At 45.5% G+C, this 15505-nt stretch overlaps 1 protein-coding gene across 5 annotated transcripts in view; it reads right to left on the bottom strand.

Annotated features, from left to right (window-relative positions):
• Positions 1–15505, bottom strand: part of LOC122811991 (fumarylacetoacetate hydrolase domain-containing protein 2-like) — a 300331-nt gene that overhangs the window by 15182 nt on the left and 269644 nt on the right. For all 5 annotated transcript variants that reach the window (XM_044084198.1, XM_044084199.1, XM_044084196.1 and 2 more), the window contains one exon: positions 13201–13279. In XM_044084198.1, the coding sequence (XP_043940133.1) occupies positions 13217–13279 (63 nt within the window). In that variant the 3' untranslated portion in view covers positions 13201–13216. The remainder of the gene's footprint in view (positions 1–13200; positions 13280–15505) is intronic.

Here is a 15505-nt window from a genome sequence, read left to right as displayed (position 1 = left end):
ATTCTTCCCATGGAAGGAATAACAAAATCTGATGCAATGTCCAATCCATTTTGAAATAGTCTGTTTGGAAATTGCTTTTCCTTGTACTCCAGGGTCGTAAGCTACAAAAAGCTGATCAGACTTCCTACTGGTCTTGGTTCTGTCCAGGTAGTAGCGAAGTTGTCTGTGAATGTCCAAGGTATGCAACAGTCTTTCCCCTTTGCTCTCAGGATTGGGGAAGAAAGTAGGCAGGTGAATAGCTTGATTTAAAGAAACCCTAGATACCACCTTTGGCATAAAAGTAGGGTTGGTTCTTAAGGAGACCCTGTCTCTGTGAAAGATTATGAACGGTGGTGTTGCCATTAGGGCCTGTAGTTCCGAAACCCTTCTTGCAGAGGTAATTGCCAACAGGAAAGCTGTCTTCCATGATAAAAATTGTAAGTCCACTGAAGCTGCTAGCTCAAAGGGAGGTAGAGTCAGTTTTTCTAGGACAAAGTTGAGGTCCCAAGCTGGCACTGGAGCCTTTCTTGGTGGCTTAATGTTCTTGATTCCCCTGAGGAATTGCCTTAACAAAGGATGTGAAAACACAGGCGGATCAGTGTTATATCTAGCTGAGATAGCTGAAGCATGTATCTTTATGGAAGAATATGAGAGTCCATTCTGTAGCATATCTGCCAAATATTCCAGGATGAGTGGGATATTCAATAATGATGCATCATGTCCCTTGCTGGTATTCCAAATGCTGAACCTCTTCCATTTTGCTAAGTAAACCTTTCTGGTGGATGGTCTTCGAGCTTCTGTTAATATCCGCTGAACTTCCTTGGAGAGAGATAGATTGAGGTTATTCATGGGATCTCCCAGGCTGTTAGCTGCAATGTCTGAAGGTTTGGATGCACTGTTTTGAAGTTGTGTTGAGTCAAAAGTAGGGGCCATTGGGGAAGGGCCCACTTTTTGTTGTGACATATGCTCCATAGTAGTGGGTACCAGTGTTGTCTTGGCCAGTCTGGAGCTATTAGGATCCCCTTGGGCCTCTCTGCTTTGATCTTTAGTAATACTGTGGTCATCAGTGGCAGAGGTGGGAATGCATAGATTTTTAGAAAGTTCCAGTTGAATGAAAGAGCATCTATTTTCCAAGCTTGTGGATGGTATGTCCTTGAACAGAATTTTTGTAGATGATGGTTGAGGTGGGAGGCAAATAGATCTACTTCTGGCCTGCCCCATGTCGAGGTGAGTTGTGTGAAGATTTTCGGATGTAACCTCCACTCGTGTGGATCTATGAAATTCCTGCTTAGGCTGTCCGCCAGCACATTGTCTTTGCCTGGAACAAACTGGGATTGCAACTGTATGTTTAGGCTCAGTGATTTTTCCCAAAGATTCATTGTCAGTCTGCAATGGGGGTAGGAATGGGTGCACCCTTGCTTGTTTATGTACCACATCACAGTGGTGTTGTCTGTCCGTATCAGTAGATGGCCTTGCTGAAGTTGTTGTCGAAAGGCCTTGATGGCATGCATTACTGCCAGCATTTCCTTTTGGTTTATATGCAGATGTGTTTCCTTTGGAGACCATTGTCCTTGTATACATCTGCCCTCCATGTGCGCCCCCCATCCAAGGTCTGAGGCGTCTGTGGTCATGGTCTGTGTTATCTGAGGTTTTTTGAATGACATACGTGTGTTTGCCTGGCTTACCGAGGCCCACCATAGGAATTCCTTTTGTAGGCATGGAATGAGCGGTATGGTTGTCTCTAGGTTGTTGCTGTGCTGAGACCATAGGCTTTTTAGGTACCACTGAAGCTTTCTCATGTGTAGTCTTGCTAATGGAACCAGTAGAACGCAGGATGCCATGTAACCCAGGGCCTGTAGGAATCCCCTTGCAGTCATCTGGGTGACTTTTGCCAAACCTTTGAAATAATGAGTTAACTTCTTTTGCTTGTCTTCTGTCAGGTAAGCCATTTGAGAGGCTGTGTCTAGATTGGCTCCTAAGAAGGTTATTTGCTGGGATGGCTGAAGTCTTGACTTTTGGAAGTTGACTGTGTATCCCAGAGCCTGTAGCAAGTTTTTTGTCAAAATCAATTTGTCGTCCGCTTGTATGAGGCAGTCGTCCAGGTATGGGTAAATTTGGATCCCCTGGAGCCTGCAATGAGCAATTACTGAAGCCAGGCATTTTGTAAATACTCTGGGCGCACTAGATAAGCCAAATGGCAATGCTGAGAATTGATAATGCTCTGGCCCTGCAAGAAATCTGAGGTATCTTCTGCAGCTGTGTCTCATAGGGACATGCAGGTATGCCTCCTTGAGGTCCAGATCAGCCAAGACCCCTTGCCCAGCATGGGAAGGTGTTGCTGTAGAGTCAGCATTTTGAACTTTGGTACTATGAGAAAAGTGTTTAATGCGGACAAATCCAGTATTGGTCTCCATTGAGTTTCTTTTCTTGGAACAAGGAACAGTCTTGAGTAAAACCCCTGGCCTTGTTCTTGTTTTGGAACTCTTTCTATTGCTTTGATCTAAGCAAGCAGAGAAATTTGCTTGATAGCCTCTGCCCTCTGGTTTTGTGGTAGGTTTGGCATGCCTTGTTTTCTTGGTAAGGTATGAAAGTGGAACCTGTAACCTTGGTCTATAATGTCCAAAATCCATTTGTCCTTTGTCAATCTGTGCCAATTGTCTGAAAACAGAGATAATTTTCCGCCCAAGGGAGCTTCTATTTGCTCCTTGGTCAGCGGAAGTAGAGGAAAGTCATTGAGATTGTCCCTGTGGGGCAGGGGAGACCCCTGTGTCACTTCTTTGGTTTGCTGGTTGCCATTGTCATCCCCTGTAAGAACCTCTGTATTGTCCTCTTCCTCGGCCACGCCTGTTTTTACCCCTTTGAAATCTTTCAGGATTAGGAAAGGACCAGTTTTTAGAAGGCCAATTCCTGCTGAATCTGGGTGGCTGAACCTGGAGGAAATCTTTGACCGTCTGAACTGATTTTGCTTTTTCTTCGATGGACTTTAACACATCTTTAGCATTAGTACCAAAAAGCTTGTTCTTTTCCAAAGGTGCATCAAGAAGTTTTGCCTTAACATGATCTGGTAGAGATTGTTCTTTTAACCATGCATGTCTACGAATGACCGCCCCTGTCATAGCTGCCCTACATGAAGCTTCCAATGCATCATATCCACACTGCAGAAAGTGATTGCTGACTTGCTGAGAATTATGTACAGCTTCCTGCAAAGACTTCCTGTCTAAAGGTTCAGGAGAGGCCAATGTTTTCTGTAAATCATCTAACAGGTAATCCTGATATTGAAACATATGAAAGAGGCAATTCAGAGCTCTCATAGATAAAGTAGTGGAGGTGTAGACCTTTTTCCCCCATCTCTCTAATGACCTAGCTTCTCTGTTGGAAGGCAAGGGATTTTTGGAGGTGGATGCTGAAACCCCTTTAGGTCCCTGAGAAATAGTTTCTAAATCAACAGCATGGGCCCTAAAGAAATGAGTTTCTGGGACCCTATAATATCTGTCTGGCTTGGCTGAGGCAGGAGAAGAGTATCCGGGGTAACACTGGAGTCAGAGTATAGGTCATCCAAAACATCAAGCACAGGAGGTATAGCCAGGGGGCCTGTGTTGGGGCTTTTTAAGGAAGGTTCGAAGGCGCTTTCTGGAATCAGAATATTCCTGGCCTTGCCACTTAAAATTTTCCCTCATGGTATGCAGAACTTCCCCAAAAGAAATATCCTCAGGAGGGGAGGCCGAGGGGATGGAATCCTCTGCATCCGAGTCCTCATAGGTCTGGAAGGGCTCTTCCTGGCCATCGGAGTGAACAGAGTCCTCAGAATCTTCATCTGAAGGGATAGGGTCAGAGGGTTCAGCCCGGGGCCTCTTATCAGGAGGAGGCTGGGATCCTCTCTCAGGATGGGCCTGATCATGGAATTTAAGTCTGCGGCCATAGTCATGATTTGTTTCAGGAGTAGGCTGAGGTAAGGCCTTAACAGTAAGGTGCTTGGTCTTGCTGGCTGCCTTAGCACGTGTGTAGGCCTTAATAGACATGGCCATAGGAGGCCTAGCAGCTCCACGTGCAGGAGTGACCTTATCTACAGCAATGGTCTCGGGCATTTCCTCGGTTTCAGTATCCGGAGGAAAATCTATAACTGACGTCGGTGTGGCCTCCGGTATCAGAGGTGTCGGTAAAGCGGTGTCTTTGGTTCGGAGCGGTGAAATAACCGTCTCAGGGGGAACCGGAGCACTCGCGGTAGGTTTTGGCATGGAGTCAGTGGAAGGCGCGGGCCGAGGATGTTGGTCCCGGTCTTTTAGTTTCTTAGTAGTCTGCGATGTCGGAAGTTCCGACGGCATTGTATAAGCAAATTTATCGCCGAAAAAGTCTTCAGCGAACTCCGCCCGGCGCCTAAGAGTGCCCTTATTGAAGCGAGCACAGGCGACACAGGCCGAGACGTCGTGGTCTGGGCCAAGGCAAGGAAGACAGTAAGAGTGGAAATCCTTATGAGGTATTTGTTTACCACAAGACAGACAATTGTTAACTTTTTCAGTAATTTCTGACATCGGCTGAGGCAAGAAAGGTCCCCAACGGGGTACTTAGCTTTTTGATGACTTCGGATTCGAAGAATACAGGAGCTGACCGACCGGCACTTGCGAACTGCTTCTGCTTCGGGCACCGCGCGGCAAGAAAGACTGAAGAAAATGGCGTCGGCTGATGCTTATGTACTCCAGCCGCTCTGACGTCGGAGAGAAATGCGACATCAGCCGACGTCGGACCCAGACTTTGGAATCTGGCCGACCGAGGGCTGCCTGAGGCAGGACAACCCATATGTTATGACTGCAGTTGCATTCTTGAAGGACATCCACAAGCACAGGATGACCCATCAATCCTCCTCTCAATATGGGTCAACAAATACTGCTAGGGCTAGGGATAGACCCCAGCCTCACGTACTCTGACTCAGGGTGCGGTGACTCCAGAAACCATTCCCAGGGATGTGACAAGTCAGCCTCACAACTCTGGCTGATCAACTAGTGGCTATGCAACATGTACCTCATGACCACATACAGAAGGTGGGAGATAAGGGTGTGGCTCCTTTGGGATCCTGTCATCTGTCAAACAGGTACGACAAGAACTTACACACATTGTTGTCAAGGATGAGCTCAGTATCTGTGGGGTCTCAGAGGCATTTAAAAAGGCCATACTTACCTACTGGCTAGGCTCCATCCTACCTTCCATGCCTTAGTTCTTGGGATGGTGCTTTGGATGAGGCATAGGGCTGTGCATGAGACAGTCATACTGAACCCCACACACAAAGAACTTTCACATGTTACTGTCTTCCAGTAAAGGGCATAGGCTAGGGATGTTCGCCCTCTGACTTCTGCAAGAGGCAGGACAGAAGAGATCACACAGCAGTGTTTGTGTTACATTCCTGCACAAGACAGTAAAGGCAATGACTGGGTTTTCAACTTGTAAACTGATGGCCACAGGGAAACTTTGTAGCTATGTAACAAGGCATGAAATGCAGGAACGTTTCACTGATGCATGTCAGGATCAGGATACAGACCATGTGAATAGCAGAAGAAAAACTAACAGGCTTGGGGTTTAAGAGAGTTTACACAGTTGGCACTTGATATCATAGCATATAGTGGTACACAGCACATGAACCCAGACTGTGGGCATTTAAAAAACTCAGATCAGTGCTTAGTACAAAGGATGAACCCAGTTGCAAGACCTATGAAGAAATGTCCACAAAATTAGATCCATGGATTCCGTCTCTGTGGAAAGATCATGACAGAGCATCACCACAGATATACAGAAATAGATGTCGGTCTGTTCAGCAAACAAACATGCCCATTTCCATCTTTTATAACTTACTTGGCATTCTTGGGCTAAAACTGCTGGTCCTAAATCAGGTATACTAGTAATATGTGACCACAACATATAGGTAGCAATTTCTCCAGCCAGCACTTAGAAAGAGGCACCTTACCACATCAGTTGGCACTTTGTCATCAACATTCAACTATATTAGCTAACATAGACACCAATAGCTCACTACTTGAGCTGGGATCCAGGCAATGACACGACTACAGCAGATAATCAGGCAGCAATATATCCAGGCTGCAATATCTGACCACACCAACTGACATGCACATCAATGCCAAATGACAGCTGGGCAGCAGAATCTGCATACAACAGCTGACAACTAAGAAACAATTCTACGTGCAACAGCCAACATCAGTGGCTGACCACACTGGCCAACAAACAGGCAGTTGCTTATGACTAAAGTTGACATCTAGTTAGCAATATCTGACCACACTGGATTACATCTAAGCATAATGTCAGATCATTTCAGCTGACAAGAGCAATGATATCTGGCCAAGCTAGCTGAAATCTAACCAGGAATATCTGACCAGAATAACTGAAATCAGGGCAGCAATACCTGGTCACATTAGCGGACACCTACCCAGAAATATCTGACCATGTCAACTGATGCCCTGGCAGCAATATCCATCCACAAAAGCCAAAAAATATCCAGCAATAGCTAACTATGTCAGTCAACACCATGGTGGCAGTTTCTGCCCATAACACCTGACATCAGGGTAGCAGCATCTGATAATAAGAAGTTATGTCTTACTATAACGATCCATGTGAATTGTTCATCTCGCCTTTGTTCTTACACACAGGTTCGGAGCCGATCCTCGGCTCCGAGTCGGCCGCATCACTAGCTCGCATCTTCAAGAAAGCTTGAGGCACAGTAATATCCCATGATCCTCTGGTGCTAACCCTCAGATCTAGTTTGCTATACCAGAAGAATCCCTCTTAGAAATATGTCTAAAACACTTATGAACAAATACTACAAATTGTCTGAAAAGCCTACTGCCAGGTAGAGGATAAAAGATGCCATTACTGATGTTAATAACATGTCAACCATACCTAGAAAAGGCTGAAAAGGAATCTAATCGAAAACCGTTCTCCCAGACCGTAGGATGGGGGATTGAGGGGGGGAATGTAAGAACAAAGGCGAGATGAACAATTCACATGGATCGTTATGGTAAGACATAACTTCTTAATGTGAAATTGTTCAATCTCGCCGTTTGTTCTTACACACGGGTAGTGTCCCTAGCTCCTTTTTTCCCGGGTGGCTCAAGGGAGAACATTCCTGAGTACAGTGGAACCAAACGTCGCCCTGTCCCTGGAGTTCTTGTCTAGCTTGTAGTGGGCGATAAAGGTATGTGGTTTTGCCCAAGTTGCCGCTGCACAAATGGTATCTAAAGGCAAACGAGCGGTATGGGCTGAAGAGGTAGCAACCGCCCTTGTAGAATGAGCTCTGGGTTTGAAAGGAAGTTGTTGTTTGGATTCAGCATATACGAATTTTATGCAATCTGAGAGCCATTTGGATAAGGTAACCTTCGTTACTGCCTGTCCTTTTCTTTGGTCAGCATATGATACAAATAGTTGATCCGACTTTCTGTACTCTTTTGTCCTATGTAAGTAAAATCTTAGTTGTCTGTGAACGTCCAACTTGTGCAATGTGTATTCCAGCTTATTGGAATGATTTTTAAAGAAGGTAGGCAGTTCAATAGATTGGTTGATGTTCTGAATCGAACAAATCTTCGGAAGAAAGTATGGATTGGTGCGCAAGGTTACTCTATCCGGATGAAAAATCATGTACGGGGGTCGGATAGATAGAGCCTGTAACTCTGAAACTCTTCTGGCTGAAGTGATGGCAACCAGAAAGAGTGTTTTCCACGAAAGCAATTTTAACGGAGTTGTGGTTGCTGGTTCAAAAGGGGGCAACATGAGTTGTGACAGCATGAGATTAAGATTCCAAGGTGCTATTGGATTACGAAAAGGGGGACGGAGATGAAAAGTACCTTTCATGAAGGCTTTACAAAGCTTGGAGACATAAGAGAACCATCCTTACGGCCAGTATGTAAATTGGATATAGCGGCCAGTTGAACGCTTATAGTGGATGTTGATGCTCCTTCTTGAAAAAGTGAGGAAAGGAAATCTAGTATCTGGTGTACTGGGGCCCCAAATGGATCTATACCTTGTTTGGAGGCCCAGTGCACAAAACGGTTCCATTTGCTGATGTACAATTTTCTTGTAGATGGTTTGTAAGAAGATACAATAATTTGCTGGTACTGCAGGAGATAGTAACTCCGACCTAGCTAAGATGGGAAGTGGAGCAGCCAAGCTGTCAGTTTGAGGGACTTGAGGAAGGTGTGAGGAACTCCCGACGAGTGTGTCAACAGATCTGGCTCCGGGTCCAGAATCCATGGTTCCTCCACTTGATGGGATTGAAGGAAGGGAAACCAGATTTGTCGAGGCCAGAATGGGGCTATCAGTATTATGGTCCTGTCCAGACGTTTGGCTTTCTGCTAAAACCTGGGAATTAGTGGAACAGGAGGAAAAGCATAAAGGAGACCCGGGGGCCAATCGTATACCAGTGCGTCCCTGGGGACACCCCCTGGGGGAGGTAACAGGGCAAAATAGCTTCTGCATTTGGCATTCAAAGGGGATGCAAACAGGTCGCAGCAAGGCTGGCCCCATCTGCGGAAGATCTCTTCCGCTACTTGACGTTTGAGGGACCACTCATGAGGGAACAGGATGGCTCTGCTCAACCTGTCCGCGATTACGTTGGAAATCCCCGGGATGTGCGTTGCTATCAGAAAGTGTCCAGTGGACTTTGCCCATTGCCAAATTCTGAGGGCCTCTCTGCATAACGGGAAAGATCTGGTTCCCCCTTGCTTGTTTATGTACCAGACCACTAACATGTTGTCTGTCTGAACTGTCACTGTTCCCCGAGGTAAGGACTCGTGAAAGTGTTGCAATGCTAGAAACACTGCCCTCATCTCTAGAACATTGATGTGCAGATTGTACTCCATGTTGGACCATTGACCTTGGACTGTTTGTCCCTGAAAGAATCCCCCCCACCCTATCAGGGAAGCGTCCGTGGTTAGAGTTGCTACCGGACTGGGTAATACAAAGGGTCGTCCTAGTGTAAGCTCTTGACTGTGTATCCACCACAAGAGATCCTTCTTGCAATAATTCGTGATCCAGATTTCGTGAGACAGTGGAAGTTGTAGATACGACCATTGGGCGAATAGCATCCATTGAAGGATCCTCATGTACATTCTGCCTAAAGGAACTACAAGAAGGGATGCTGCCATCAAGCCTAGCACTCTTAATACTTGTCGTGCAGAGACTCTGTTGTTCTGAAGAAGGAGCGAAATTTGGTGCCTGAGGTCTGACACTCTTGATGGGGGGAGAGTAACTTGAGCCAGGGAAGTATCTAGCTGTGCTCCTATAAATAAGATACGCTGTGATGGTGATAAGACAGATTTTCCAAAATTCACCGTTATGCCTAGTGAAGAGCAAAGATTGATGGCGTAGTCCCTGGCTTGTAGAAGACGACACTTGGTGGTGGCGGAAAGGAGCCAGTCGTCTAGATAAGGAAACACCCGGAATCCCTTTCGTCTCAAGTGAGACGCTACTACTGCCATGCATTTGGTGAACACCCTGGGGGCTGAGGTGAGACCAAAGGGCAGAGTGCGAAACTGGAAATGACTGGCTCCCAGCCAGAAGCGCAAATGATCTCTGGACGCCCTGGCCATTTTGATATGGTAGTATGCGTCTTTGAGATCTATACAGCACATCCAGTCACCCTTTTGCAGAAAAGGGAGGATTGACTTAAGCGTGACCATCCGGAACTTTTCCTTTTTTACAAAGGTATTTAACTTGCTGAGGTCTAAAATTGGCCTCCAGTCCCCTGTTTTCTTTGGAACTAAAAAGAACCTTGAGTAAGTTCCGGATCCTATTTGGTCCGCTGGGACTGGTTGGATGACTCTGTTTTCGAGCAACCTTCTTATCTCTATGGTTGCTTGGTCTCGCAGACTGGGTGGAACATCTGGGAGTTTTTTGGAGTTTGGTGGTATTGTTATGAAGGGAATGTTGGAGCCTCTGGTAACTATGCTTTTTACCCAGTAATCTGATATAAGATTTAGCCAGGCCTCTGGGTATAAAGCCAAGCGACCCCTGACTGCCTCCAGAGCAGGACAGCCGGGCCTGCACTCAGGAGTGCTGGAAGGGTTTTCCAGAGAAGGTCTCTCTGTCACCCTGATTTTGCGGACCCCCTCTGCCGGCTGGGCGGCGTCTTCCATTTCTTCCCTCTCCTCTGCCTCTGGAGGGGGTGTCACTTTGGGTGTGTTGAAAAGATCCCAGAGTCTTTCGGAACCACATCTTTCCTCCTCATTGCCCTTTAGGGTAGGGTCTAAATGGAACAGAAAAACAGACCCCTACGGTAGACAGGGTCTTCCCTTCTTGTTCACACCTCGTGAGAGTCTCCTTTACTTTGGGCCCAAACAGGGAGGCACCATCAAAGGGGGCATTGGCAAAGGAAGACTTAAAGGCTTCCGCAAAGGAGCATAAGCGCAACCAAGATTGTCTTCTCAGTGCAATCGCTGAAGCTGCCGCTCTACTCGATCCTTCGGCTGCGTATGAAATCAGCCTCATGGACAAGTTGACTATGGAATTTAGGGTGTTAAGTTGCGCTGTCACTTTCTCGGCAACAGCAGCATCTATGTGTCCCTGAAGAGTATCTCCTAATTCCTTAATGAGATCTCTTTGTAAACGCGTAAAATGCGTAAGGTAGTTGAGTGATCGGATGGAAAAAGTCGCCGAACTAAATATGCGCTTCCCATATCTGTCCATTGTCCTAGAATCCTTATTAGGAGGATGGACAGAGGAAGATGATTCAGACATCTCTTTCTTAGTGGCCGCCGCCACCACCATAGTGTCTACAGGAACCCCTTTTGTAAGATAGGCTTTATCTTGGGGAGCTGTCATGTATTTGTTGGGTTTACGCGGGACTGGTTCCACTGTATCAGGTGTTTCTCAAGCCCTCCGAGCTACTAGATCCATGAGATCGTCAAAGGGAGGAGTCACCCAGGAGGTAGAAGGTTGAGTCCCAAATGCCTTCAGTAAAACCGATTCATCCGCAGAAGGGGTAAGGATTTGCCAGTCCCCTCTTTGCTTCAGGATTTCCAAAATGTCTGCAAAGGAGACATCCTCAGAGGTGGACCGTGGGGACCCTTCTGTTTCATCTAAATCAGTATCAGATGCAAGAGATTCCTGTGGGGAATCTATGTGCCTCCTCTTGCACAGTCATTTCCTCGGAACATCCTCAGTGGGAGCTTCTGGGGATGCATCTGAGGAACCAGAGTCTCCCTGTGGGGATTTCTGAGGCATTGGGTCTCGACGCTTGGTAGGTACCGAAGGTACAGAAGCAGAACGCGGACCTTTTGGGGAAGGAGATAAAGAAGCCGATGAAGTAAGTGTCTGATCCGACAAGACCTTCCTCATGATGTCAAAGGCACCGGTGCCCCGACCCGAAGATCCGACCCGATCCGAAGAAGGAGGTCGTTTCTCCGGAATCAGAACCACGGGCTCCGACACCGAGGACGGATCCGAACTGATCTGAGCCGAGGCACCGAGAGGAAGAGTCGGAACCGAAATCTCGGTTCGACTACCCCCCCCGGAACCCAGGAAAGATGTTCGGCTCCGAGACTCTCTGGCTGGTTCCGAAGGAGTCGAAGACAACGGAGCCGATAGCACTACTGGAGGCTTCGGCACAGAGGGCTCTACAATCATCGGTTCTTCGACTCCTAACACCGATGACTCGACAGGTCTCGGAGGAGGAAGTGTCGAGGGAGCTGGAATAGCTTCGAGTTTCGAAACCAACTGGGACGAAACCTCGAGTAATTTTGAGAAAGCCGAGTTCTCCATAAGCTTCTGTACCACTCTGTCCACATCGGAGTCGGAAATTGGCCTCGAAGAACGGGTCGAAGGAATCGAAGCCGTCACCGAGCGAAGGATAGTAGATGGTGGTACCTCTCCAAGACCTGAGCCTCGTGCAGAGAAAAGGTCTCGACACCCGGCACCGAAGTCATAGGAGCCGGTGTCCGAATTTGAAAAGAAGTGCTCGGAGCCGATGACTTGGGCTCCGACACTCTTGAAGACTTCGACCCCTTCGAAGACTTCGAAACCTGTTCAGCCTTGTCCAGGGCCTCTTGAAACTCAGGTTTGATTAAACCTCTGTCCACCAACTTCCTGCGTCTTTCCAGCATGACCCTCCCACTAAAGGAATGACAGATGGAACAGTCTTCCTGCAAGTGGAGAGGGCCAAGACAGTAGACACAGGATGAATGGTTGTCAGTAATGGACATCTTCTGTCCACACTGACACCTTTTGAATCCACTCTTAGTCTTTTCTGACATTCTAGTAAAAGACAGCACTATATAGAAAAAAAATTTTTTTTTTTTTTTTAACTACCAAATCAGTATATAAGTATCTATATATAAATGTACAAAAAAAACCACACCACAGCACACTGATATATATGTATATATATATATATATATATATATATATATTGAAAGAAAAAAGAAAAAGTTAACTTTCTTTAAAATACTGTAAGTTGTTACAGACAAAAAATGGCCTAAGGCCCTTACTAATAATTTTAAAGGTAACAAACTACCTAAACTAGTTCACACAACTACTATCTATATGAAGCTATCAATTATAAAGATAAAGATTATAAGAATATAAAAAAATAATTATATTTATCAATAAAAAAACAGTAAAAATTGTACCGGCCCGAGCCTCTCGATGTGATCTGCTGCTAGCGGCAAACTAGATCTGAGGGTTAGCACCGGAGGATCATGGGATATTACTGTGCCTCGAGCTTTCTCGAAGATGCGAGCTAGTGATGCGGCCGACTCGGAGCCGAGGATCGGCTCCGAACCCGTGTGTAAGAACAAACGGCGAGATTTAACAATTTCACATCATTAGCCAACACCTTGCAACAATTTCTGATCACATTACCTGACACCTAGGTTGTTGGCTTTTAAATAGGATTTTCGTTAGTACATTTCTGTGACCATTTTATTGTAGTTTCATTTTATTTTTACAAGTTTAGTAGTTTTTATTAGATTGCTGGCTTTTATGGTCAAACAGTACAAAGTCAGAGCTAGACACTTCAGCGCATCAACTAACATCTAGGCAGCTATATCCGACATGTCAGTCATCACCCTAGCAGCAACAGCTACAAGGAATTTTCTTCTCACAGTCCATATCCAAGTTAGTGTGAAGGAATTTTATGTTATAGTTAAGACGGTAGTTACTCAAATTGCACATAGTAAGAATTAACAGTTGGCAAAAAAACACAAATCATATAAAAATGAAGTTACTTACCAGGCTACCAGGTGCTCTAAACCACTTTGTTTCTAATGGTCCCAATTTCATCAATTTCACATTCTACAACATCACCTCTCTGAGGAAACACAAGAAAAGATATTTAACAACGAATGTCTGTTTATAACAGGATACGCAAGCAATCACAAAGTCGTGCAAGAGTCATGAAGACATTAAACTAAGTTGCAGCTAGGAGCAACAGAGGTAAAGCATCTCAATGGAAAATTAAAACAGTGGAAATTTAAGCAAGAAACAGAAATGGCACTAAATATGGGCGGACAGGAAAAAAGCAAATGCTGAATTGGAAGGACAGGAAGAAAATACCAGTAAGCAATTAAAAACAAGAAGAAAGTAAGGCACTAAAAAGCAAAAAAATGAAAAAAGTCAAGGATGGGGAAGTCAAGGTAAGAAGCAGCAGGCAAAATGCATAACAGACGAAGGCAGATTAGATATCAAAAGGAAATGTAAATCTAAGGAAAGCAGGTAAAGACTTACTGATCCCAGACAGTGAAAGAACTGAAGAAGTGTGGAGATAAGCATCTTAAATGCTGGCTCACCTATCCCAAGGAGAAGGATGGGTTTCCTGCCTGGCTTTGCAGATGTGGGGTTCAAGCCTTGACAAACCAAAACAAGTACAGAAGAACACCCAGATCACATGCAGGAATGTGCGTTGTACCACAGGCACATAAACCATGCTGATTTCACTTCATGTCATACATAAGAATGGGGTTGAGGAAAAGCTAAATGGGAAAAGTTTCTCCTACTGTTAAGATGAAGTCATACCAGGATGCCCTTATTCCCTTTTTGCCCTGCTGAGCAGACTGAAGAGAAGCTCCAAGACATACATGGCAGGTGGTAGGTGACAGCAAAAATGAAATGAGGGAAAAACAGTATTAGGAAATGCACCTTAACGTTGGGAAAAGTAAAAGGACACAACTAAAACTTGATAGTAGCACACGGGACAGCAAAATGTAAAATGTGTCAACAAAAGGAACCTTTGACAACTTTCATTCATGCAAAATTATTAATGGTATGCACTGTCAACAGCTATATTATTCATGGGGATTCACCAAGATTCACTAAGCATAATCATGCCCTGAATCCAGTGGCAGTGGTAGACTCAAATTTGTAATATGTATATGTGCAGGACATCCACCATGCAGACAAGGTGTGGGAATCTGTACTAAAGATTGAATGGCCACAACATGGAATCCCAGGTCAAGGAGACCAGAGCAATTAAGAATACAACTGGTGAAAGCAGACTTGTTCGAATCTCACCTCATCAAATTGCAAGAGATGGCCAAAAGCTAAGACGTTAACATCTTAAATGCTACTTTTGGTATGTATAATATGATGGTAGTATATATATGTATTCACTCTAACTTATGTGCAGCCTTCTGAGCTGTTGGCCAACTGTTGTGATTCAATGCAGTGAAATTCGAAGAAGTCAGCTTTTGACAACTGTATTCTTCGATTCTCAGATGTCCAAGTGAGAACCGCCCTAAACAAAGCTAAAAACAAAGCATCAATGGGACCTGATGGTATCCCGGGTTGCGTGTTACGTGAACTCCAAGAGGAGCTAAACCCACACACAAAAATGCTATTTAACCTTAGCCTTACTTCAGGATATGTACCTGAACACTGGTGTACAGCAACAGTGGTCCCACTCCACAAAGGGGGTACCTCTACAGACCCTGGGAACTACCGCCCCATAAGCTTAACCAGCCTCGTCTGCAAAGCTATGGAAAGAATCATTATGGAACTCATAAACAGAGACATAGGGGACCTACAGACACATGACCCCACCCAGTTCGGCTTTGTAAAGGGCAGATCCTGCCTTTTGAACCTGGTTGACTTTTTTGAAACAGTCACTAGAGCCATTGATGAGGGCAAAGCAGTCCATACAGCCTACCTGGACTTGGCTAAGGCCTTCGACACAATACCCCACTCAGGCATCATAGATAAGCTCAACAGCTTAAACGTAAACCCTTATGTCACTAGATGGGTTGCAAACTGGCTAAAGGACAGAACCCATAAAGTTAAAATCGCTGGAGCAATGTCAGACTCAAAGCCAGTCACAAGTGGTGTCCCACAGGGATCTATCCTGGGACCCCTCTTGTTTGGCATTTATTTCTCAGATGTTAAAGCAAACATGGGAGGGTTGTGGCTGACAAAGTTCGCAGATGACTGCAAACTAGGCCATAGTCGATACACCAGCGGACACATACATCCTACAAAAGGCCTCACAGAAGCGGACAACTGGTGCCGGAGTCACGGCCTTAAACTAAATGCCAAAAATGTATAG

This window comes from Protopterus annectens, chromosome 9.part0 (genome assembly GCF_019279795.1).
Source record: "Protopterus annectens isolate FY-2018-M chromosome 9.part0, PAN1.0, whole genome shotgun sequence".
Classification (NCBI taxonomy): Eukaryota; Metazoa; Chordata; order Ceratodontiformes; family Protopteridae; genus Protopterus; species Protopterus annectens.
Note: the sequence above shows the minus strand (reverse complement) of the source record. Positions and strands in the feature narration are given on the sequence as shown.